General features: G+C 43.8%; 2 protein-coding genes across 2 annotated transcripts in view; both read right to left on the minus strand.

Moving 5' to 3' along the window:
• The window catches only part of WDTC1 (WD and tetratricopeptide repeats 1), a 73162-nt gene that overhangs the window by 37542 nt on the left and 9474 nt on the right, over positions 1–26146 (minus strand). Inside the window, exons 2-3 of the mRNA XM_054498840.2 lie at positions 7988–8134; positions 5852–5935 (exon numbers count right to left, since the gene is read on the minus strand). Of these exons, the coding sequence (XP_054354815.1) occupies positions 5852–5935; positions 7988–8035 (132 nt within the window). The 5' untranslated portion in view covers positions 8036–8134. The remainder of the gene's footprint in view (positions 1–5851; positions 5936–7987; positions 8135–26146) is intronic.
• On the minus strand, positions 25566–25812 carry LOC129042625 (small ribosomal subunit protein uS14). Its single transcript, XM_054498851.2, has one exon. It carries the CDS (start codon positions 25782–25784, stop codon positions 25614–25616), a length of 171 nt encoding a protein of 56 aa, XP_054354826.1. The 5' UTR covers positions 25785–25812; the 3' UTR covers positions 25566–25613.

The following is a 26146-nucleotide window of genomic DNA, read 5'->3' on the forward strand; positions in this document are numbered from 1 at the left end:
ACTCGCCATCCTCTCATCTCAGCCTCCCAAAGTGTTGGGATTTACAGTCATAAGCCACTGCACCCAGCCTACATTTTTAATTTTAAAAAGTATCTTGGGCTGGGCGCAGTGGCTTACACCTGTAATCCCAGCACTTTGGGAGGCTGAGGAGGGTGGACCACCTGAGGTCAGGAGTTCAAGACCAGCCTGGCCAACATAGTGAAACCCCATCTCTACTAAAAATACAAAAATTAGCTGGGTGTGGTGGCGTGCACCTGTAGTCCCAGCTACTTGGGAGGCTGAGGCAGGAGAATCACTTGAACCCGGGAGACAAAGGTTGCAGTGAGCCAAGATTGTGCCACTGCACTCCAGCCTGAGCGACAGAGTGAGACTGTCTCAAAAAAACTAAAAAATCGGCTAGGCACAGTGGCTCACACCTGTAATCCCAGCACCTGGGAGGCCAAGGTGGGTGAATCACAAGGTCAGGAGTTCGAGACCAGCCTGACCAACATGGTGAAACCCCACCTCTACTAAAAATACAAAAATTAGCCAGGCATGGAGGCACGCGCCTGTAATCCCAGCTACTCGGGAGGCTGGGGCAGGAGAATCACTTGAACCTGGGAGGCAGAGGTTGCAGTGAGCCAAGATCGCGCCACTGCACTCCAGCCTGGGTGACAGGGCAAGACTCCGTCACAAAACACACACACACACACACACACACACACAAAAAAAAACCTAAAAACTTAAATAATTAAAAAAAAGGTATCTTGAAAGCCAATCTGTGATCTCTCTGGCCTATCATTCTGCACTCATCTGTGAAATCTCTCTTTTTTTATGTTTTCATTTTTGATGGTATAGAGACAGGGGTCTTGCCATGTTGCCCAGGCTGGTCTCGAACTCCTGAGCTCAAGCGATCCGCCTGCCACAGCCTCACAAAGTACTGAGATTACAGGAGTGAGCCACCATACCTCGCCTGTGAAATTTCTCAAAATGATGATGAACACATTGGGGTTTGAAAGAGAGTATTTGTTGAGCATTATGTTTGATATAAGACTGAAGGAGTATGATAGGAGCAAAAGTTGGTACAAACACCATGGAAGGCAATTTTGGTAATATTTATCAAAATCACAGATGCGTATATCCTCTGACCTACAAATTCCACCCCAGGTATTCATCTGATAGAGATATAACCGCATGTGCCAAATGATGTCATAAGGAATAACCTTGTACATGCAAAAAATTGTAAGTAATCTACATGTTTATTGGTATGGATAATTTAAGTAAATTATGGGTCTACATACACAACAGAACACTCTGAACCATGAAAGAGTTAGAAATTAGAAATATCTTATGTATGAATATGGCAAAATTATGAAAGTATCTTTTTAAAGATACTTCACTGTTTTAGACCTTATTTTTTTAGTAAGTTGTCGATTTTCTTACTGAAACAGTAAATATGTTAGGCTAACATTTGTGAGAAAAGGTAAGAATTTTATGCATAAAATTCCTCTGAAAGGATACTAAAACTCATTATATTAGTTGATTCCATGTAAGTGGATTAGGTAGCTGGGAAAAATAATGAGGAGATGACTTTTTAAACTTTTGAATTTGAACCATATGAATGTTGACCTATTAAAAAATAAGGTGAGTGGATCACTTGAGGACAGGAGTTTGAGACCAGCCTGGCCAACTTGGCAAAACTCCATCTCTAGCAAAATAAAAAAATTAGCTGGGTGTGGTGGCACACGCCTGTAATCCCAGCTACTCAGAAGGCTGAGGCACGAGAATTGCTTCAGCCCAGGAGGCAGAGGTTGCACTGAGACGAGACTGGCCACTGCACTACAGCCTAGGCGACAGAGTGAGGCCCTGTTGCCAAAAAAAAACAAAAAAAAAGAAAGTAATCCAAGTTAACTTGGAGGCTTTTTGAACTGTCAGCTCTGTAGGTACAAATTCTATCAACATACAGGAAGGGTAACAAATATCAAGACTAGCTAAAGTCTGAATTTTAAACGGACATAAAATGTAAACTATAAAGTCAAAAAGTAAAAATCAGACCAGATTATTAAGGCAGAAGCTAGAGAAATCGCATGGTTGAATAGGGATAAGGTTATGAAAGCTAACTCTAATGTGGAAAATCAAAAAAGCCAATCACACCAACAGGTTTTTATTGAGCATCTACTAAACGTTTGACACTATGTCATAATAGTTCTCTTTCAGCTTCCTTTTGCATTTTTCAAAAGCATACAGAGTAGAAAGTTGGAAAACCCAGGAAAAAATATTTGCCCAGATCGTAAAGAAAACATAACCAGTAACCACCAAAAGGCAGGAGCTTTTACTGTTGATTTTCCCTCTTATCCCACCCTTACCTCCCACTAATCACCTTTTCTTAATGCCAGAGATAACCTATTATTGACAAACATGAGGTCCATATGTGACAATGATAGAAATAAAACAGGGAAGGAAATGACTGAAGAAGTTTTAAATAGCTAGATGCCATCAAATCAGCATCTTGGGACTGGCATCTTAGGAAACTTTAAGAGCTTTCCATAAATAACAACAATAATAGCAGCTAATGTTTGTTGTATGCCATGGACTTATACAATCTACTGGACACTGTGCTAGGTCCTTTACATAAATTAACTGACTTACACCTAAGAGACATTATTTTACAGATGAAGAAATGGCCTTTAGAAGTTAAACGACTTCTCCAAGTTCACATTGCTTATAGAGGTATTTTAATTACTATTTGGGGTAATGCAAATAGTATTCCCTCCAACTCCAAACCAGGAAAGAGGAAAAGAGATGGCTTTTTGAGAGTTAGACTGTAAAAATCAACACATTTGAGCTTTTTCTCCTCCTTGGCTACTGTGATACCATGTTCTCCTCAGACCTCTATGGCTATTCTTTCTGTCTTCAGTGGGTAGAGGAAGAGGAAAAGTAGGTACTCTCTAAATGCTGAAACACCTTGGTTCTTGGTCCTGGACCCTTTTCTTGCTCCTCCTGCTTTTCCCCCGGGTGATATTATTCAGGCATCCCATTCCATGGCTCTATAGAGCAGTGGTTCTTAACATTTTCAGTTTCAGGACCCCTTTATGCTATTAAAAATTACTGACGATCCCTAAGAGCTTTTGTTTATATGGGTGATATCTGTCATATTTATCATATTAGAAATTTATCATATTAGAAATTAAAACAATTTTTTTCTGAGATGGAGTTTTGTGCTTGTTGCCCAGGCCTGGACTGCAATGGCAAGATCCTGGCTCACTGCAACCTCCACCTCCGGGGTTCAAGCAATTCTCCCGCCTCAGCCTCCCAAGTTGCTGGGATTACAGGCACGCACCACCATGGCCGACTGATTTTTGTATTTTTTTGTAGAGATGGGCTTTCTCCATGTTGGTCAGGCTGGTCTCAAACTCCTGACCTCAGGTGATCCGCCCGCCTCAGCCTCCCTAAGTGCTGGGATTACAGGTGTGAGCCACTGCGCCCAGCAATTTTTTTTTTTTTTAAACAGGGTCTCACTCTGTCACCCAGGCTGGAGTGCAGTGGCACAATCACAGCTCACTGCAGCCTTAACCTCCTGGGCCCAAGCGATTCTCCCATTTTAGCCTCCGAAACAGTTGGGACAAGTATGCACCACCATGCTTGGCTAATTCATTTTTTAAAAAATGTTTAGTAGAGACAAGGTCTCGCTATGTTGCCCAGGCTGGCATATTATTAATTCGCTAAAAAACAACAATAAAAAACACATTTTAAATGAAATAACTGTATTTTCCAAGGCAAAGAATTTAATGAGAAGAGTGGCATTGTTTTACATTTTTGCAAACTTCTTTAATGTCTAGTTTAATGGAAGACCAGTAGAGTCTCTGCTTTTATATTCAGCCCATTGCAATGTCATTTTTGGTTGAAATATATGAAAAAAATCCAGCCTCACAAAGAAGCTGGAATTGGAAGGAATATTTGAATAGCCTTTTCAGGTAACTGTGTATATCTTTCTTTGATACTATGCCAAAACTCAACAAGTACTAATTTCTTTTAAGATTACAGTGTGGGCTAGGCACAGTAGCTCACACCTGTAATCCAAGCACTTTGGGTGGTTGAGGCAGGTGAATGGCTTGAGCTCAGGAGTTTGAGACCAGCCTGGGCAACATGGTGAAACCTTGTCTCTACAAAAAAATACAAAAATTAGCTGGGCATGGTGGCATGTATCTGTAATCCCAGCTATTCAGGGGGCTGAGGCAGGAGGATCACTTGAGCCCAGGAAGTTGAGGCTGCAGTGAGCCATGATGGCACCACTGCATTCCAGCCTGGGCAACAATGCAAAACACTGTTTCAAAAAAAAAAAAATTAGATTCAAAATGTGATCTTGGCTGGGTGAGGTGGCTCACGCCTGAATTCCCAGCACTTTGGGAGGCCAAGGTGAGAGACCTGTTTGAGGTCAGGAATTGGAGATCAGCTTGGGCAACACGGCAAGACCCCAACTCTACCAAAAACAAAACAAAACAAAAGACCCACAAAACACATGATGTTGAGGAAGAAAAGAGAATGGAACTAACATTATGGAGTCTCTACGTCAGACACAATGAAAAAGCTGAATTTCTGGACCAAAGGTCTGGCCTATCCATGGACTGGACAGGACAGACTTGAACAAGCATTTTGGTTTTTGGTTTTGTGTTTTTTTTTTAAACATTTTATTATTTTATTTTAATTTTTAGAGACGAGGTCTTGCTATATAGCTCAGGCTGGACTTGAACTCCTGGGCTCAAGCAATCCTGTCTCAGCCTCCCAAATAGCTGGGACTATAGGCATGTGTCAATGAACCTGGCTTTCTTTTATTTTTTTCTTTTCTGAGACAGAGTCTCACTCTGTTGTCCAGGATGGAGTGCAGTGGCACTATCTTGGCTCACTGCAACTTCCGCCTCCTGGGTTCAAGCAATTCTCGTGCCTTAGCCTCCCAAATAGCTGGGATTACAGGCATGCACCACCATGCCTGACTAATTTTGTATTTTTAGTAGAGTTGAGATTTCACCATGTTGGCCAGGCTGGTCTCAAACTCCTGACCTCAAGTGATCCACCCTCCTTGACCTCCCAAAGTGCTGCGAATACAGGCATGAGCCGGTCTTTTTTTTTTTAAATACCTATTCTCAGTCTACATCCCTACAGCATTGCTTTGATGCTAAAATAAGAAAGTGTGTGTGTTTGTGTGTGTGTGTGCACGTATACATTATGTGTATATGTATATGAAAACAGTATAAATTCTATATTCCTATATACAAGTAGGAATCTGTATTCACTGCCCAAGCCAATAGTAAAAATAGTGGTATGGAACTGAACAAACTTTTTTAAAGCACAAAGCAAATAATATGTCCAAAAAAATAATTTAAGGCCAGGCGCGGTGGCTCACACCTGTAATCCCAGTGGGAGGCCAAGGCGGGTGGATCACGAGGCCAGGAGATCAAGACCATCCTGGCTAACATGTTGAAACCCCGTCTCTACTAAAACTACAAAAAGTTAGCCGGGCATGGTGGCAGGCGCCTGTAGTCCCAGCTACTCGGGAGGCTGAGGCAGGAGAATGGCGTGAACCCGGGAGGCGGAGCTTGCAGTGAGGGAGATCGCGCCACTGCACTCCAGACTGGGTGACAGAGCGAGACTCCATCTCAAAAAATAAAATAAAATAAAAAAATAATAATTTATACGTGACTATGTCAATTGCTGATCTTGATTCAGATTTAGCTGTCTACTGAAGGAGAAGTAACTGTCAGATATGGCCTGCAGAGAAACACTTGTTTACGCCTTGATAAGGCCAAGAGGATTTCTGCAGGCAGAGAATAGACAGCAGGCCATCTGCATCTAGGGTGTAAACTGGATCTCTTACCTGCAGCTCTGCTTCCAGGCCCAGCCGCCGGATAAAGGGGTCAGTGACATGGTAGCGCCGCTCAAAGCTCAGGGCACCCCGCTCCTAGGGGACAGAAACAAATTCGTGATTTCATTGATTCAATTAAATATGATTTATTATGTGCCTATTATATATCCAGCCCTTTCCTGGGCACCACAGGAGCTAAAGAAGACAGCAAGGAACTGGCCTACAGGACTTTGTATTATTCTTGGGCAAGGATTAGAGAAGAATTGAAGACAGTAGTATATAATTAAGCAGTAAGTTGTGCTGTTTTTTTTTTTTTTTTTAAAGAAAGCAAGAAATTTTTAAAAAGGAAAGAAGAAAAATTGGAAACAACAATAGGGAATAGTTCCATATTTAGGTTGGACAGGGTGGGCATCATCTTTAGGACACATATTGCACACAAAGGGAAAAAAAACCCCTGCTGATTCTGTGCCTCTAGGAAATGGCTCCTGTCTTTGAGGACCACTCAGTCTAATGAAATCACACACAAAAAACTTCCACAAATGGACAAAGCTAAAAGGATTCAGGGGCTGGGCATGGTGGCTCATGCCTGTAATCCCAGTACTTTGGGACGCCAAGGAGGGCAGATCACCTGAGGTCAGGAGTTCAAGACCAGCCTGGCCAACATGGTATAACCCCATCTCTACTAAAAATACAAAATTAGCCAGGCATAGTGACACGTGCCTGTAATCCCAGCTACTCGGGAGGCTGAGGCAGGAGAATCACTCAAACCCGGGAGGTGGAGGTTGCAGTGAGCCAAGATCATGCCACTGCACTCCAGCCTGGGCAACAAGAGCAAAACTCTGCCTCAAAAAATAAAAATAAGAATAAGATAAATAAAAGGATTCAGGGATGCAGGGAAAAATACATAAATATGCCAAGTACATGGCTCATGTAGAGGCACATACTCTATCCTTCTAAATGGTGACCACAGCTTATGCTGCATGCCACTTGATTTTTTAAAAATTTTTAGTTAAAAATTTTTTTAGGTCAGGCATGGTGGCTCACGCCTGTAATCCCAGCACTTTGGGAGGACAAGGCGGGTGGATCACGAGGTCAGGAGATCAAGATCTCCTGAGTAACACGATGAAACCCCCTCTCTACTAAAAATACAAAAAATTAGCTGGGCGTGGTGGCACGTGCCTGTAGTCCCAGCTACTTGGGAGGCTGAGGCAAGAGAATCGCTTGAACTTGGGAGGCAGAGGTTGCAGTGAGCTGAGATCACACCATTGCACTCCAGCCTGGGCAACAGAGCGACACTCCGTCTCAAAAAAAAAAAAAAAAAAATTTTTTTTTTAGTACTTTTTAGCACTTAACTTGTCAAAGAACTTTCTCAAGCTCATTCAGATTTCATTCTCAAGGTCAGCCTACAGGCAGACAGCCATTATCATCATTTAACAACATAAAACTGAGGCACAGGAGGTAAAATGACTAAAGACCTATAGTTAGTTAATTAGGGCAGTGGTGAGATGAAGCTCCTGACTCCAGCTGGGGATTCTTACCAGCGCTGGAGCACATCATGCCTTGGTTTAATCTATTCCATTAAACCTCTATGGCTCCTTTTCTGAGGGTTTCTCTAACAAAGCCTGGGGCTACTTCACTAACTGAACTTGACTGCCCAGTCATCCATTTATCTCACAAGTATCAGAGTGTCTTCTACATACAAACTGCAGAGGACAGGCTTTAGCACAGGAGAGCCTCAAAGAGAATACAAGCTGAACTGGGACTAATACTCTCCCAGGATCTCTTACATATACAACTTGGCAGCTGGAGCAACATGAAGAAGTTGTATTTGCTCTTGTGCACCACCTGCCCAACACAAGGATGTGTATGTATCTGCACGACACATTGACAGCTCCCCTCCCTTGCCAGCCTGCATTAATCTCAGCAGCCCAGGCACAAGTATGTGGACAGAGTCTCCATGAAATCCATGTTCTTAGACAATACAAGATGGAGAGAAAGAGACCTTGATTCTAGTCCTGGGTCTGCCACTAACTAGCTATGTGACTTTAGGCAAGTCACAGACTATAGATTTCAGTTTTTTCATCTGTAAAATCAATCTGTGGGAAAGAAAGGATCTCATGATCTGGTTCAGAAGTCTGGGCTGCTTACCTTGATCTGCCTACGGATGAGGTCTCTAGTTATGTTGACTTTTGCCATCTTTTCTTAATGGTTCAATAGAAGGAAGCTATAAAAGGATCTTCAGGACCCCTGAGCATTCCAGCCAAGCCCAGGTCCACAAAATACACATTTAATTACCTGGGGGAAAAAAAATCATCAAACTTTGGAGGATGGGATAATAAGGTGACTCCTAAGACCTAATTCCACCCCTAAAACAGCCCACCCAGTGAACTGGCCCTTGCCTGTCATTTGTGGCATGGTGGGCTGGCCCTGCTCCATAGTGTTGAAAAACCTCTGGAATGAGTGAAGTGGGTGGGGAGAACAGTAGCACAGTCCCAACAAGCATTGGAACAAACACGGAAGGAATGTTATGCTTCATCAGAAAATGGCAGGTTGGGTACAAGCATGAAGGATAATGGTAGCATATCCTTAAAGTTAGAACAAGGCAAAGCTAGAAAGACATCAAGTTTCACTTGCTCAGTAGGCATCTGTGGCAGCTCGTCTGAACTTTTAGTTATGCTTCAAATCTCTGATCCTCAGCTTGGCTCTCCCCGAAACCAAATCAATATCACAGACAGAAATCTCAAGCCTCCAGTAGATTGACAGAATCAAACAGTGTAAAGGAAATGTAATGGTGACCGTGTCCAAGACCCAACCTAATAAAGAAATCCTTCTTTAACATCCTCGTAGGGCCGGGCGCGGTGGCTCACGCCTGTAATCTCAGCACTTTGGGAGGCCGAGGTAGGCAGATCACAAGGTCAGGAGATCGAGACCATCCTGGCTAACATGGTGAAACCCCGTCCCTACTAAAAATACAAAAAAATTAGCTGGGCGTGGTGGTGGGTGCCTGTAGTCCCAGCTACTCGGAAGGCTGAGGCAGGAGAATGGCGTGAACCTGGGAGGCGGAGCTTGCAGTGAGCCGAGATTGCGCCACCGCACTCCAGCCTGGGTGACAGAGCAAGACTGCATCTCAAAACAAAACAAAACAAAAAAACAAAAACAAAAAACAAACAAAAAAACATCCTGGTAGGTAGGCTTTTAGTCTCACTACTCTTTTTTTCTTTTTGAGACAGGGTCTCACTCTGTCACCCAAGCTGCAGTGCAGTGGCATGATCATGGCTCACTGTAGCCTCAACTTCCAAGGCTCAAGTGATCCTCCCATCTCAGCCTCCTGAGTAACTGAGATCACAGATGCACACCACCTCTCCCAGCTAATTTTTTCTTTTTTCTTTTTTTTTTTTTTTTGTAGAGATGGAGTCTCGCCATCTTGCTGAAGCTGGTATTGAAATCCTGGGCTCAAGAGATCTGCCTACCTCAGCTTCCCAAAGTGCTGGGATTACAGGCATGAGCCACTGCACCTGGCCTAGCCTTACCACTTGTTGAAGCAACCTATTCCTGTGTTATACAACTCTGATTGTTAAAAATAATAAGCAATTCTATTTCTGAGGATTTGCCATAAGAAAAAGAAAAGTCAGGTGTGGTGGTGCAGTGCTGTGCACCTGTAGTCCCAACTACTCAGGAGGCTGAGACAGGAGAATCACTTGAGCCCAGGAGTTCAAGTCCTCCTTGGGCAACATAGCGACACTCTGCCTCTAAAAAAGGAAAACAATTTTATCGTAAGAAAACTCAAAATATGGCTGGGCACAGTGGCTCATGCCTGTAATCCCAGCACTTTGGGAGGTTGAGGTGGGAGGACTACTTGAAGCCAGGTGTTAGAGACCAGCCTGGGCAGCAAAGCGAGACCTTATCTATACCAACAACAACAACAACCAAAAAAAAAAAAAAAAGTTGGGCATGGTGGCATGTGCCTGTAGTCCCAGCTACTCAGGAGGCTGAGGTGGGAAGATCACTTGAGCCCGGGAGTTTGAGGCTGCAGTGAGCTATGATGACACCACTGCACTCCTGCCTGGGTGACAGAACAAGACCCTGTCTCTAAACAAATTAAAAATAAGTAAAATAATAAAAAGAAAACAATGGCTCTCTTTGGTTAATGATACGGCTTTTTCTACTTTTTAATATTTTCAAAATTATTCTATAAAAGCACACTAATTTGTAATCAGATTTAAAAATACTAGACTTTCTTTTTTTTTTGAGACAGAGTCTTGCTGTCACCCAGGCTGGAGTGCAGTGGCACGATCTCGGCTCACTGCAGGCTCCGCCCCCCGGGGTTCACGCCATTCTCCTGCCTCAGCCTCCTGAGTAGCTGGGACTACAGGTGCCCGCCACCACGCCCGGCTAATTTTTTGTAGTTTTAGTAGAGACGGGGTTTCACAGTGTTACCCAGGATGGTCTCGATCTCCTGACCTTGTGATCCACCTGCCTTGGCCTACCAAAGTGCTGGGATTACAGGCATGAGCCACCGTGCCCGGCCAAAAATACTAGACTTTCAAGGAAAGTTCTGCCTCCTGTCATTTTCACCTTTTAGTCCTGGTTCCACCTCTGAAGCCACACAGAAGTTTAGTCTTTCTTCCTAATGATGGCCCTTTGTGCTCAGAAGACGGCTCTCAGGGTCCACCAGTTCTCTCTGCCAACCCTGCCAGTCATTAGGACCTCGCAAGGCTACATTTCAATCTCTCACCAGCTGGCCTCCTCTCCTGAAATCACGTTTTTCACCTGATCTGTGAGCAGACTCCTTCCTTTCCTCTGTCATTTAACCACAAAAGAAGACTCGACACCTAAACATTATGTTATTGCAGATTTTGTTTTCCTTTAGTGCTAGGCATGCAGTAGGACAATAAAAAAAACTCGCTGCCAAATTAGATGTTCTCATTCAGCCCGAGTTCTTTGGGGCTAACGCCTCCATAATCAATTTTGGGATAACAAGCTCTTTCTTTCCTTTCTTTCCTTCCCTCCCTCCCTCCCTTCCTTTCCTTTTTTTTTTTTTTTTTTTTGGCAGAGTCTCGCTCTGTTGCTCAGGCTGGAGTGTAGTGGCATAATCTTGCCTCACTGCAACCTCTGCCTCCCGGGTTCAAGTGATTCTCATGCCTCAGCCTCCCAAGTAGCTGGCACTATAGGCACCTGCCATCATGCCCGGCTAGTTTTTGTATTTTTAGCAGAGGCAGGGTTTCACTGTGTTGACCAGGCTGGTCTCGAACTCCCGACCTCAGGTGATCCACCCGCCTCAGTCTCCCAAAGTGCTGGGATTACAGGTGTGAGCCACCGTGCCCAGCCATTTTTGTTTGTTTGTTTTGTAATTGAGATGGGGCCTCATTATGTTGCCCAGGCTGTCTCAAACTCCTGGGCTCAAGCAACCCTCTCACCTCGGCCTCCCAAAGTGCTGGGATTACAGGCATGAGCCACCGTGCCTGGCAGGATCATAAGCTCTTTAAAAGACAAGAACCGCCAGGCGCAGTGGCTCATGCCTTAATCTCAGCACTTTGGGAGGCCGAGGCGGGCGGATCACGAGGTCAGGAGTTTAAGACCAGCCTGGCCAATATGGTGAAACCCTGTCTCTACTAAAAATACAAAAATTAGCCAGGTGTGGTGGCACACGCCTGTAGTCCCAGCTACTCAGGAGGCTGAGGCAGGATAATCATTTGAACCCGGGAGGCGGAGGTTGCAGTGAGCCTAGTCTGCACCACTGCACTCCAGCCTGGGTGACAGAGCAAGACTCTGTCTCAAAAAGAAAAAAACAAACAAAAAAACAGGCAAGAACCTTCCCTTACAACATGAAGCCATTCAGCATTGCCATCTTAGTGTCATTACCAGGGAGATATGGCAGTCGCTGGCATTTTTAAGAGTAAGCATCAAGAACACCAGGAATACCAGTTGAGAACTATAGTTTCATGATGATTTTTGCAGGAGTCTTTGGTCATCAAATTAAAAATGTGAATTTGAACAAATTAATGTAAGCTAAACACTAGCCTGAAATGGCATCTATAGCTCTGCTTTGTGATATACTGGTCAAAGCCAAACAACAACAATAATTTCCCCACAATCACCAAGAATATGAGGTGAGGACGATTACATTGGAAATAACACCAAAGAAGTGAGTATATCTGGTATTAAGAAAGAACAGTTGTGTGGCCTTGCCTAAGTCTCTTAATCTTTCCAAGTAGACACTCATTCCTGTGACTCACAGGCATAGGACGCATTGGAACAAACACTGATGCGGTTATGTACGCTTCACCCGAAAAAGGCTCATTCCTTACCCCCAATACCCTTTTCCTTGGAAGACTGCTGTGGAGGTCAAATGAAACAATGTAAGTCAAAAGGTTTTTCTTTTAAGAATATAAATGTTTTAATTTGCTAAGAAATATATGTTGCCAGGCTGGGCGCAGTGGCTCACACCTGTAATCCCAGCATTTTGGGAGGCCGAGGCGGGCGGATCACGAGGTCAAGAGATCGAGACCATCTTGGCTAACATGGTGAAACCCCATCTCTACAAAAACTACAAAAAATTAGCTGGGCGTAGTGGCGGGCGTCTGTAGTCCCAGCTACTCGGGAGGCAGAGGCAGGAGAATGGCGTGAATCTGGGAGGCGGAGCTTGCAGTGAGCGAGATCGTGCCACTGCACTCTAGCCTGGGTGACAGAGTGAGACTCCATCTCAAAAAAAAAAAAAAAAAAAAGAAAGAAATATATGTTGCCAAAAGTGAAGCACTTACTATGTGCCAGGCATTGTGCTGAGGGTTTTATAGTCATTCATTCAACAAATGAACATAAGGAGCTTTTACTACATGCCAGGTGCTGTTCCTGGCACAGAATGAAGGGATATACCAATGAGCAAAACAGGCAATGTCCTTGCTCATGGTACTTACATTCTAACAGGAGGGGACAGACAATAAACAATGAAATAAATAAAAATAAGAAAATATCCAGTAGTGGAAAGTGTATGATGACAATAACACAAGTTGAAGTGACAATGACTGGTGAGCTACTTTTAGACTTCAGGTCAAAGAAACTGTAGTGGACATTTGTCGAATTTTCTGGCTTCTCAGCATTTGAACACTTCCTATATTTTGGGAATTCCCCTTTTGAATCTAGTGGGAAGCAGAGCCCCTTACCACTATAAAGTGAGAAAGGAGGTGACTGAGATTCTCTTTCTGAGGCTCCCTTGCAGCTACAATGTGAATATATGGCCCAGGCTATGCCAACCAGACACATCACCCCTAAACCTTGAACTGGGATCTAGTGTCTCAGAGTCAGAGGACCACAGAGAGTCCAGCTGGAGTGTAGCAAGGGGTGGCCACAGTGGCCATTAAGTCCAGTGCAGCAGGTGGTGTTAGCTGTGTAAGTAGTGGTGGCAACAGTGTGTTCACCAGGCTGTTTATGAATGATTTTAGTTGTGGATCCTGCCTGCTGCCCAGTTTCTCTTGTTCTAGCATTCTTCAAGCATGACTCTATGACCTTCCCTGATGTTTTGTGAATTTCCTTAATATATTTTCAATAATCAGCCAGAGTTGGTTTCTGTCGCATACAACTACAAATCCTGCCTGATAGAGAGGGGTTCTCTGAGAAGACGACATTTAGGCTGAAACATGAATGACAAGAAGCAGCAAAGAACTGGGGGAAAACCACTTCCAGGGAGAGAGTGCTAAGACCCCAGAAGAAGAGTGGTTCAAAAAGTTTTGGCCGGGTGCGGTGGTTCACGCCTGTAATCCAAGCACTTTGGGAGGCTGAGATGGGCGGATCAACTGAGGTCAGGAGTTCGAGACCAGCCCGGCCAACATGGTGAAACTCCATCTCTACTAAAAATACAAAAATTAGCTGCATGTGGTGGAGCATGCCTGTAATCCCAGCTACTAAGGAGGCTGAGGCAGGAGAATCGCGTGAACCTGGGAGGCAGAAGTTGCAGTGTGCTGAGATTGTGCCACTGCACTCTGGCTTGGGCGACAGAGCGAGACTCCATCTCAGCAAAAAAAAGTTTTATGGCCTGGTCCAAAGGTACCAAGTTATCTCAATTGATTATTCACAGTTACATATTGAACTCCTTGTTCTACTGTTTCCCCTCTTGTCACTACTGCACTTGTCTTAAACAAAAAAACCTTGTAGGATAGATGCTCTTACTGTCATAATTTTACATATGAGGAAACATATTCATAGACATGCAACAATTTTCACAATGTTACACAGCTAAAACTGGAGCTGGAACAGGAACTCAAACCCAGGGCCATGTGATTCCAAAGTCCATTCTCTTGACAACTATGGTATGTAATTTCCTGGAGTAGCAATCACTATGAGAATCCACCAAAAGAGCCCACTAAATTGCCATGACTTATTCATTAATTTTCTTAAAACTTTAATTGGGTATTTACCTAGCACCAAGCACTGAGATAGACAAGGAGGAATAATGAGATGAAACACATAGTAGCCATACTAAGAGAGCTCAGTACCAAAGACAAGGGGTTTTTAGCTAAGACTGGTGTGTGGCTTGGAAATACTAAAAGGAACAAGAATGGGGAAAAGAGAAACCAGACAAGCAGGAAACCACAATTCAGGTAAATGGTAAAATGGAAGTTGGGATCAAATTGGTAGACAGGTTTAAAAAAAAAAAACAAAATGTCAAATTTGGCTAGGTGCGGTGGCTTACGCCTGTAATCCCAGCACTTTGGGAGGCGGAGGTGGGCAGATCACCTGACGTCAGGAGTTCAAGGCCAACAGGGTGAAACCACGTCTCTACTAAAAATACAAAAAAAATTAGTCAGGTGTGGTGGTGCACGCCTGTAATCCCAGCTACTGGGGAGGCTGAGGCAGGAGAATCATTTTAACCCAGGAGGCGGAGGTTGCAGTGAGCCGAGATCGCGCCACTGCATTCCACCCTGGACGACAGAGCGAAACTCCATCTCAAAAAAAAAAAAGTCAAAATTTAATACAACTGATGCCTAGTTAGCATTCTTTTTTTTTTTTTGAAACACAGTCTCACTCTGTCACCCAGGCTGGAGTGCAGTGGCGCAATAGCTCACTGTAACCACTGCCTCTCAGGTTCAAGCCGTTCTCGTGCTTCAGCCTCCCAAGTAGCTGAGATTACAGGAGTGCATCATCATGTTTAGCTATTTTTTATGTATTTTTTGCAGAGACAGGGTTTCGCCATGTTGGTCAGGCTGATCTTGAACTCCTGACCTCAACTGATCCACCCGCCTCCACTTCCCGAAGTGCTGGGATTACAGGCGTGAGCCACCACGCCTGGCCTGGTTAGCATTCTGGTGAATATTTCTGCTCCTGTCCTGAGAAGAAATGATAGCATACTGGTAGAGAGCTCATCTTGGAGCATGCCTATCTTCTCTCCTCTCAAGAAAAGGGACTCAGTGCCTTTCCACAAGCTTTTACAGGCAGACAAACACAACCAGAAACACTTTATTTTAAAAAATCTTTTTTTTTCTTTTTTTGTTTTTGTTTTTAAAACTGGAAACACTTCTAAGTAGAGATTATTTAAAAGGTTCACACCAGGAAGGAAATACCCTTAAATCTACCAAGGGGCATAACAAGTTTCATACTTCAGTCCAAAAGTCTCTCAAACACAAATAATCAGATCAATAAATCAATAGTTATTTGAGGATGAGAAGATTTAATCATGATCAAATTTTAAAAGCATTATTTTAAGGAGGGCTTTGAGCTCAGATATAAAGTGACATGAATGAGAGATTTGGAATTGACACAATAAAGTTACATATATGATTAAACACTAGAAAAGACTACATCAAGGGGATTTCTATCTGTGCAGTATGCAAATTACATAATGTTCAGTTCTGCTAAGAGGCAAAAAGGCTGAAATTAGTGACTAAGAATTCATAAAATAAAATTTTCAATGCCTATTATGCCAGGCACTGTGATAAACTTTGAAAATATAGCAGATGCCTGAATGCGGTGGCTCAAGCCTATAATCCCAGCATTTTGGGAGGCAGAAGTGGGAAGATCGCTTGAGGTCAGGACTTCGAAACCAGCCTGAGTAATACAGCAAGACCTTGTCTGTTAAAAAAAAAAAAAAGAAGAAAGAAGAAAGAGAGAAGAGGAAGAGGAAGAAGGAGAAGGAGAAGGGAGAAGGAGAAGGGAGGAGGAGCAGGAGGAGCAGGAGGAGGAGGAGGAGGAGAAGGAGAAGGAGAAGAAGAAGGAGGAGGAGAAGAAGAAGAAGAAGCAGCAGCAACAGAGAGAAGGCCAGGCGCAGTGGCTCACACCTGTAATCCCAGCAATTTGGAAGGCCAAGGTGGGCAGATCACGAGGTCAGGAGATCGAGACCATCCTGGCTAACACAGTGAAACCCCGTCTCTACTAAAAGTACAAAAAATTAGCCAGGTGTGGTGGCACACGCCTGTAGTCCCAGCTACTTGGGAGGCTGAGGCAGGAGAATCACTTAAACCCAGGAGGCGGAGGTTGCAGTGAGCTGAGATTGCACCACTGCACTCCAGCCTGGGTGACAGAGTGAGACTCCATCTTAAAAAAAAACAAAAGAAAAATGCAGCAGAAACTAAACCAAACACAGATACTTCTCTTCAAAGACACACAATAGGCTGGACATGGTGGCTCACGCCTGTAATCCCAGCACTTTGGGGGGCTGAGGCAGGCAGATCACCTGAGGTCAGAAGTTCGAGAACAGCTTGGCCAACACGGTGAAACCCCGTCTCTACCAAAAATACAAAAATTTGCCAGGTGTACAGTCGGGCGCCTGTAGTCCCAACTACTCGGGAGGCTGAGGCAGGACAATTACTTGAACCTGGGAGGTGGAGGTTGCAGTGAGCAGAGATCGCACCACTGCACTCCAGACTGGGTGACAGAGTGAGAATCAGTCTCAAAAAAAAAAAAAAAAAAAAAAACCCAACAACAAAAAGCAAAGACAGGCAATACAGTTGTCCTTCACTGACTACAAGGCCATTGTAATCAGAGCACCATAAAGAGACTAAAAAAGGGAAATGTAATCAAATGACCAAAAGACATAGGTAGGACACTAAATTCAGAAAAAACTTAGGCCGGGCGCCGTGGCTCACGCCTATAATCCCAGCACTTTGGGAGGCCGAGGCGGGCAGATCACAAGGTCAGGAGATCGAGACACCATCCTGGCTAACATGGTGAAATCCCATCTCTACTAAAAATACAAAAAAGTAGCCCAGTGTGGTGGCGGGTGCCTGTAGTACCAGCTACTTGGGAGGCTGAGGCAGAAGAATGGCATGAACCGGGGAGGCAGAGCTTGCAGTGAGCCGAGATTGAGCCACTGCACTCCAGCCTGGGTGACAGAGCAAGACTCCATCTCAAAAAAAAAAAAAAAAAAAACAAACAAACCAGAAAGAACAACATGAATTAATAAGTTAAACCTTCTTTATACTCATTTGTTCCTACATCTTAGAAGCACAAAAATGACAGTGAGGGAAATGAACTAAACACATCACAGTAGAATAAGAAAGACAACTTAGAAAACTGTAATGGAAAAAAGGGACCACAGGGACTAAAACAGACCACAAGTGACTTTTTTTTTTTCTTTTTCTTTTTCTGAGACGGAGTCTTGGTCTGTCACCCAGGCTGGAGTGCAGTGGTGCGATCTCAGCTCAATGCAGCCTCCACCTCCTGGGTTCAAGCAATTCTCATACCTCTGCCTCCCGAGTAGCTGGGATTACAGGCATGTGCCACCAAGCCTGGCTAATTTTTGCATTTTTTGCAGAGAAAGGGTTTCACCATGTTGCCCAGGCTGGTCTTGAATGCCTGGCCTCAAGTAATCTGCCTGCCTCGCCCTCCCAAAGTGCTGAGATATGCCTGGGTACAAGTAACCTTTAATGTGTATTCTTCATTCTAAAGAGAGCACACTTAACAATATACCCTGATTTGCATACTTGAAGCTCTAATAACATTAATGGCTAATTTGTCTGCAGAATATAAAAGCTCAACAAAAAATTTCTCTAGCTAGAGGACGAAGGTTTTTTAATTTAATTTTTGTTTTTTGAGACAGGATCTCGCTCAGTTGCCTAGGCTGGAGTGCAGTGGTGCAATCACTGCATCACTGCACTCTAGCCTAGACCTCCCCAGCTGAAGCAATCCTGCCACCTCCCTCCTGAGTAGCTGGGACTACATGTGTGTGCCACCATGCCCACCTAATTTTTAAAATTTTTTGTAGAGACATGACCTCACCATGCTGCCCAGGCTGGTCTCCAACTCCTGGGCTCAAGCAATCCTCTCGTCTCAGCCTCCCAAAGTGCTAGGATTACAGGCATGAGCTACCACACCTGGCAGGTTTTTTTTTTTATATCTGAGACAGAGTCTTGCTCTATCTATCACTCAGGCTGGAGTGCAGTGGCATGATCTCGGCTCACTGTAGCCTCTGCCTCCCGGGTTCAAGCAATTCTCCTGCCTCAGCCTCCCGAGTAGCTGGGATTACAGATGCCCCCACCATGCCCAGCTAATTTTTGTATTTTTAGTAGAGACGAGGTTTCACCATGTTGGCAAGGCTGACACGCCTGGCAGATTTTGATTTTTTTAATAGAGGCAGGGTCTTACTCTATCACCACTATATAGTGGTGCGATCATAGCATACTATAACCTTGAACTCCTGGGCTCACACAGTCCTTCTTCCCACCTCAGACTCCCAAGTAGCTAGGACTACAGGCATGCACCACCATTCCCAGCTAATTATTGTTTTTTTCTAAATTCAGGGTCTTGCTATGTTGCCCAGGTTGGTCTCGACTGCCTGGCTAGCTTCAAGCAATCCTCCTGCCTCAGCCCCCCAAACTGCTGGAATGACAGGCATGAGGCACTGTGCCTGGGCCCAAAGGTCTACTATAAGTTAGGATATTGTGGAACAGCTCTAGTAGATACTCAATGAATTAAGGAGAAAGAAAGCAGCTGATTTCTGGGAGCTGGGATTATGAAAAATACAAAAATACTTAAGGCACAGAAGAAGACACAAGACATAATGTTACAAAGAAAATATGAGTTGCTATGCAGATGTTATACCTCCCAAAAGGTATTCTATTCCTGGAGCTCTAAAATGCCTAGCATATCACCATGTAACCCCATCATTTCTATAAACTTTTAACTTAGGCTACTGGAAAACTTTCTTCTATAAGCCTATCTCTATGATTTTAAAGGATACTAACAAGAAAATAGAAGTCTGGCTAGGTGTGGTCACTCACACCTGTAATCCCAGCACTTTGGGAGGCCAAGGTGGGCAAATCACCTGTGGTCAGGAGTTCCAGACCAGCCTGGCCAATATGGTGAAACCCTGTCTCTACTAAAAAAAAAAAAAAAAAAAAAAAAAAAAAAAAAAAAAAAATTAGCCAGGAGTGGTGGTGCGCGCCAGTAATCCCAGCTACTCGGGAGGCTGAGGCAGGAGAATCACTTGAACCTGGGAGGCAGAGGGTGCAGTGAGCCAAGATCACACCACTGCACTCCAGCCTGGGTGACAGAGTGAGACTCTGTCTCAAAAAAGAAAAAAAAAAAAAGTCAATTAACAGCTCGATTTGGAGGAATTAGTCTAATCATAATGCCAAGGTGATCAGTAATATAATAGCCTGAGGTTAACATGATTTAGAACAAAGTACATTTGTGAGGATCACTCATCTAGAACCAAGAATTGAATGGTAATATCCAAATATGAAGAACCACTCCTTTCATGTGTGCTATAGTCCTTGTTTGGCTCTGGATAATGCAGCAGAAAGAGAAAAACATATAATACTTAGGCACCTGGGCCTGAATTCCAGCTTCCCCCTCAGTGTACCAATTAGTACCTACGTAGGGAAGTTACTTAAATTTTCTGAGTTTCAATTTCCTCATTTGTAAAATGGGGATGCTAACACCTACTTTAATGGGTTGTTGTGAATACATGATAAAATATATATGAAAACACATAACAGGGCCAGGTGTGGTGGCTCACGCCTGTAATCCCAGCACTTTGGGATGCTGAGGTGGGTGGATCACCTGAGGTCAGGAATTTGAGACCAGCCTGGTCAACATGGCAAAACCCCGTTTCTACTAAAAATACAAAGTTACTTGGGAGGCTGAAGCAGGAGAATCTCTTGAACCTGGGAGGCGGAGGTTGCAGTGAGCTGAGATTGCACCACTGCACTCCAGCCTAGGGGATACAGCGAGACTCTTGTCTCCAAAAAAAAAAAAAAAAAAATAACAGTATCGTATCTGGATTGTAGTAGGTGCTCAACAAATGTTAGCTAAATTTGAATTCTACTAAAACCTGGTAACCCCTGTTATATTTGCTCAGTAGCATGGATTATAACATTTCCCCTGCCCCAATTTCCCTACCAGAGATGAAGCTGACAAGGGGTATTTCATTGTAGGATGGCAGGGGCAGAGTATAGGATGTCTTTATCACCTGTTAGGTTTGAAATGCAAGATCAGAAGGAAAATCGTGACTTTGTTAAAAGTGAAGAAACGCCACACAAAAATCTGTGCAAGAATGTATTTATAGCAAGGCCAGGTGCACTGGCTCACACCTGTAATCCCAGTGCTTTGGGAGGCCGAGGGAGAATCACTTGAGGCCAAGAATTTAAGACCAGCCTGGGCAACATAGCAAAATCCCGTCTCTACAAAAAATAAAATTAGCCAGGTGTGGTGGCCATGCATCTACAGCCCTAGCTACTCAGGAGGCTGAGGCAGAAGGATTGCTTGAACCCAGGAGTTTGAAGTTACAGTGAGCTATGATCATGCCACTCCAGCCTTAGTGAGAGTGAGATTCAGTCTCAAAAAGAAAAAAAAAGTTTAGAGCAGCATTATTCACAATAGCCAAAAGGTGGAAACATCCATCAACTGATAAATAGATAAACAAAATGTGGTATATCCATACAATGGAATGTTATTTGGCCATAAGAAGGAATGAAGTACTGATACATGCTACAACATAGATGAACTCTAAAAATATTACGCCAAGTGAAAGAAGCCTACATATTGCATAATTCCATTTATATAAAATAGAACAAAATAGAATAGAAATAGGAAGTAGATTAATGGTTGCTTAGGGCTGAAGGGAATGGGGGGGGATAGAGAACTGACAGCTAAAGGATATGGCTTTTTCTTTTTTTTTGAGACAGTCTCACTCTGTTGCCCAGGCTGGAGTGCAGTGATGCCATCTCGGCTCACTACAGCCTCTGCCTCTCAAGTTCAAGTGATTCTCGTGCCTCAGCCTCCGGAGTAGCTGGGATTACACGCATGTGCCATCATGCTCGGCTAACTTTTCGTATTTTTAGTAGAGATGGGGTTTCGCCATGTTGGCTAAGCTTGTCTTGAGCTACTGGCCTCAAGTGATCTGCCTGCCTCAGCCTCCCAAAGTGCTGGAATTACAGGTGTGAGCCACTGAGCCCGGCCAGGATATGGTTTCTTTTTAAAAAATTTAAGGCTGGGTGCCGTGGCTCATGTCTATAATCCCAGCATTTTGGGAGACCAATGTGGGAAGATTGCTTGAGCCCAGGAGTTTGAGACCAGCTGGGAAACATGGTGAAACCCTGTCTCTACAAAAAGTTAAAAAATTAGCTGGGCATGGTGGCACACCTACAGTCCCAGTTACTTGGGAGGCTGAGGTGGGAGGACTGCTTGAGCCCAGGAGGTTTCGGCTATAGTGAGCCAAGATCACACCACTGCACTCCAGCCTGGGTGACAGGGCAAGGCTCTGAATCAAAAAAAAAAAAATTTTTTTTTAAGTGAAATTCACATAAGATGAAACTAATCATTTTAAAGTGTATCATTAACAGACAACCTATAGAACGGGAGAAAATATTTGCAAACTATGCATCTGACAAAGGTCTAATATCCAGCATCTATAAGGAACTTAAACGAATGTGCAAGAAAAAAACAATCCCATCAAGTGGGCAAAGGACATGAACAGACACTTTTCAAAAGAAGACATACATGCAGCCAACAAGCATATGAAAAAAAGCTCAGTATCACTGATCATTAGGGAAATGCAAGTCAAAACCACAATGAGATACCATCTCACACTAGTCAGGATGGCTATTATTAAAAAGTCAAAAAATTACAGATGCTGGTGAGGTTGCAGAGAAAAGGCAACACTTTTACACTGTTAGTGGGAGTGTAAATTAGTTCAACCATTGTGGAAAGCAGTATGAAGATTCCTCAAAGAGCTAAAAACAGAACTACCATTTGCCCTAGCAATCCTATTACTGGGTATATACCCAAAGGAATATAAATAGTTTCACCATAAAGACACACACACTGTGCAGCATGTTCATTGTGGCACTATTCACCATAGCCAAGACGTAGAATCAACCTAAATGCTCATCAACGGCAGATGGGATAAAGATGTGGTACAGGCTGGGCACAGTGGCTCACGCCTGTAATCCCAGCACTTTGGGAGGCCGAGGCGGGCAGATCACCTGAGGTCAGGAGTTCAAGACCAGCCTGGCCAACGTGGAGAAAACCCGTCTCTACTAAAACTACAAAATTAGGCAGGCATGGTGTCAGGTGCCTATAATCCCAGCTACCTGGGAGGCTGAGGCAGGAGAATCACTTGAACCCGGGAGGCAGAGGTTGTACTGAGCTGAGACTACGCCATTGCACTCCAGGCTGGGCAACAAGAGCGAAACTACATCTCACAAGGAAAAAAAAAAAAAGAAAGAAAGAAAATGTGGTACATGTACACCATGGAATGACCATGCAGCCATAAGAATGAGATCATATCCTTTGCAGGAACATGAATGGAGCCGGAGGCCATTATCCTCAGCAAACTAAAGCAGAAACAGCAAACCAAATATGGCATGTTCTAACTTGTAAGTCGAAGCTAAATGATGAGGCTTCATGGACACAAAGAAGGGAACAACAGACACTGGAACCTACTTGAGGGTGGAGGGTGGGAAGAGGGAGAGGATCAGAAAAAATAACTATTGGGTACTAGGCTTAGTACCTGGGTAACAAAATAATCTGCACAACAAACCACCATGACATGAGTTTACCTGTATAAAAAACCTGCACAAGGTCAGGCACTGTGGCTCACACCTCTAATCCTAGCATTTTGGAAGGCTGAGGCAGGTGGATCACTTGAGGTCAGAAGTTCAAGACCAGCCTAGCCAACGTGGTAAAACCTCGTCTCTACTAAAAATACAAAAATTAACTGGGCGTGGTGGCAGGCACCTGTAATCCCAGCTACTCGAGCGGCTGAGGCAGGAGAATCGCTTAAACCCAGGAGGCAGAGGTTGCAGTGAGCTGAGATCATGCCACTGCGCTCCAGCCTGGGCAACAGAGAGAGACTCTGTCTCAAAAAAATTTTTAATTAATTAAATAAATAATAATGCAGAAATAGGCTGGGTGTGGTGGCTCACGTCTGTAATCCCAGCACTTTGGGAGTCCAAGGCAGGAGGATTACTTAGGCCTAGGAGTTTGAGGCTGCAGTGAGCTATGTTTGTGGCACTGGACTCCAGGCTGGGTGACAGAGTGAGACCCTGTTTAAAAAAAAAAAAAAAAGGCTGGGCGTGGTGGCTCATGCCTGTAATCCCAGCACTTTGGGAGGCCGAGGTGGGCAGATCACCTGAGGTCAGGAGTTCGAGACCAGCCTGGCCAACATGGTGAAACCCCATCTCTACTAAAAATACAAAAATTAGCTAGGCATGGTGGCGGGCGCCTGTAATCCCAGCTACTCGGGAGGCTGAGGCAGAAGAATCGCTTAAACCTGGAAGGCGGAGGTTGCAGTAAGCCGAGATCGTGCCATTGCACTCCAGCCTGGGTGACAAAGCAAGACTCAGTCTTAAAAAAAAAAAAAAAAAAGAAAACACATGTCCATACAAAAAGCTGTACATAAATACTCAGAGCAGCATTATTCATAATAGCCCAAATCAGAAACAACCCCAAGTGGCCATCAATTGATGAATAAATATAATGCGTTAATATCCACTGTAATGGAATATTATGCAGCCATAAAAAGGAATGAGGTACTAATTCATACAACAACATGGAAGAAACTTCAAAACATTCTGCTAAGTGAAGGAAGCCCAGTCACAAAAGACTACATATTGTATGGTTCTATTTATGTGAAATGTCAAGAATAGGAAAACCTACAGAGACAGAAAGATGGGAGTGTTGGGGAGGAATGTGATAGCTCAAGGGTATGTGTTTCTTTTTTAGGTGATGAAAATGTTTTGGAATTAGATAGTGGTGACAAGTTGCACAACTTTGTGACTATATTAAAACCAATGAATTGTATAATTTAAGAGAGTTTCTATTTTATGGTACGTGAATTATATGTCAATAAAGAAGAAATACCTTAAAACCCTTTCTTGGCCAGGTGCGGTGGCTCATGCCTGTAATCCCAGCACTTTGGGAGGCCGAGGCAGGTGGACCACGAGGTCAGGAGTTCGAGACCAGCCTGGCCAACGTGGTGAAAGCTCATCTCTACTAAAAATACCGAAATTAGCTGTGCATGGTGGCAGGCACCTATAATCCCAGCTACTCGCAAAGCTGAGGCAGGAGAATTGTCTGAACCCGGGAGGCGAAGGTTGCAGTGAGCCAAGATCGCGCCATTGCACTCCACCCTGGGTGACAGGGCAAGACTCCGTCTCAAAAAAAAACAAAAACAAAAACAAAAACCCTTTCTTTTCTCTACCTCAAAATCACAGGTTATGGAAAGAAAATTTCATTCTTAGCCTTTCCTTCATCTGTCTCCTATCTTGAGCTGTGGTTATTTACGTGGCTTCTCTTTCTTAGAAGATTAAAAGCATGCTGAGGGCCTGCTCTTCATCCGATTCATCCATTGATCCCCCTGGTCTTCCAGGAGTGATGTAAGCTTAGCAGGCACCAATAAATATTTGCTGAATGAATAATGGCATGACTGCCTTACATACATACAATGCTTTATACCTATGAAAGCACTTTTGTTCAAGCTTTTAATTTGAACTTTGCACAATCCTTTGAGGAAGCTAGAAAGCTAATATAACGCTGCTATGAATGATGCTGCTATGAATATTCATGTACGATAATAATCCCCATTTAACAAGGGAGAAGTGAAGCAGAATACTACATGGTACTGAGGAAGAAGCACTGGACTGGGAGATCCAGGGTCTTGTGCTCCAGGCCAGCCTCTGCCTTTAACTGGCTGTATGACCCTGAGTGAGACATTTTGCTCTCTCAGTCTATTCTGCCATTTGTAAAATGAGAGGTGGACTCTGAGATAAGCTACAAAACCCCTTCCGATGACACTATGCTGGGATTTTAAGTAGACACTACTGGTTAGCAGCAGACCAGAGATGGAACCTAAAACATCTGTATTCTCTTTCCTCTGGACATGCTACTTCCCATAGCAGAGACGTGCCCCCAACCAGGGTGACAACTAACCCCCTTTCAACATTCTGAATTATGCAAACACGTATGCAAGTTTCCCTTCACTCTATTTATAGTGGTTCTATTGGAGCAATCCTACAAAAAAGATGAAAGATGCAATGAAGCGAGGACTCAACTTCACTTTCAATGCATAAAGGTCATTGGAAATAGCATAAGGCCAGGTGTGGTAGCTCATGCCTGTAATCTCAGTGCTTTGGGAGGCCGAGGCAGGAGGATCACTTGAAGGCCAGGAGGTCGAGAGCAGTCTGGGCAACAGAGTAAGACCCTGTCTCTACAAAAAATTTTTTTTTTTTTTTTTTTTTTGTTTTTTGTTTTTTGTTTTTTCAAATGTTTATTTTATGTACAAAGAATTATCATGGTTTTTCACTGAGTAGATGCCTCGGATAATCCTCTGAAGGAAGATCATTTAGTCCAACTTAATGAAACCGATATCCTTCGCGTACTGACGGAAACACTGGCGGCACATATTGAGGCCATATTTCCGGATCAGACCGTGCCGGTTTGAACAGACGCGACAAGAGCGAGAACCCTGGCCGAATTTTCGCGGGTGGCTCCAGTACAGCTGCTGGTGACCCATCTTGCTCTCAGCAGTGCAACGAGGTAAAAAAGCTACAAAAAATTTTTTAAAAAATTAGCCAGGCATGGTGGCACACTCCTGTAGTCCTAGCTACTAGGAAGGCTGAGGCAGGAGGGAGGAGGGAGGATTGCTTGAGCCCAGGAGTTTGAGGTTATATTGAGCTATGATTGTGCTTCTGCACTCCAGCCTATGTGACAAAGTGAGACGCTGTCTCAAAAACAAAACAAAACAAAAGAAAAAAAGAGCACAATAAAATGAAGAGTGTAGCTGTGGACCTAACAGATCTTAGGTTCAAATACCAGTTCTGACACCTATTTTCTGTGTGACTTGACATTTCTTTAAAATTTTTTTTTTCTTTTCTA

Source organism: Pongo pygmaeus, chromosome 1, assembly GCF_028885625.2.
Source record: "Pongo pygmaeus isolate AG05252 chromosome 1, NHGRI_mPonPyg2-v2.0_pri, whole genome shotgun sequence".
NCBI lineage: Eukaryota > Metazoa > Chordata > Mammalia > Primates > Hominidae > Pongo > Pongo pygmaeus.

Bases quoted from the DNA above. Each gene is read 5' to 3' on its own strand.
- LOC129042625 (XM_054498851.2), bottom strand. From the start codon at position 25,784: ATGGGTCACCAGCAGCTGTACTGGAGCCACCCGCGAAAATTCGGCCAG.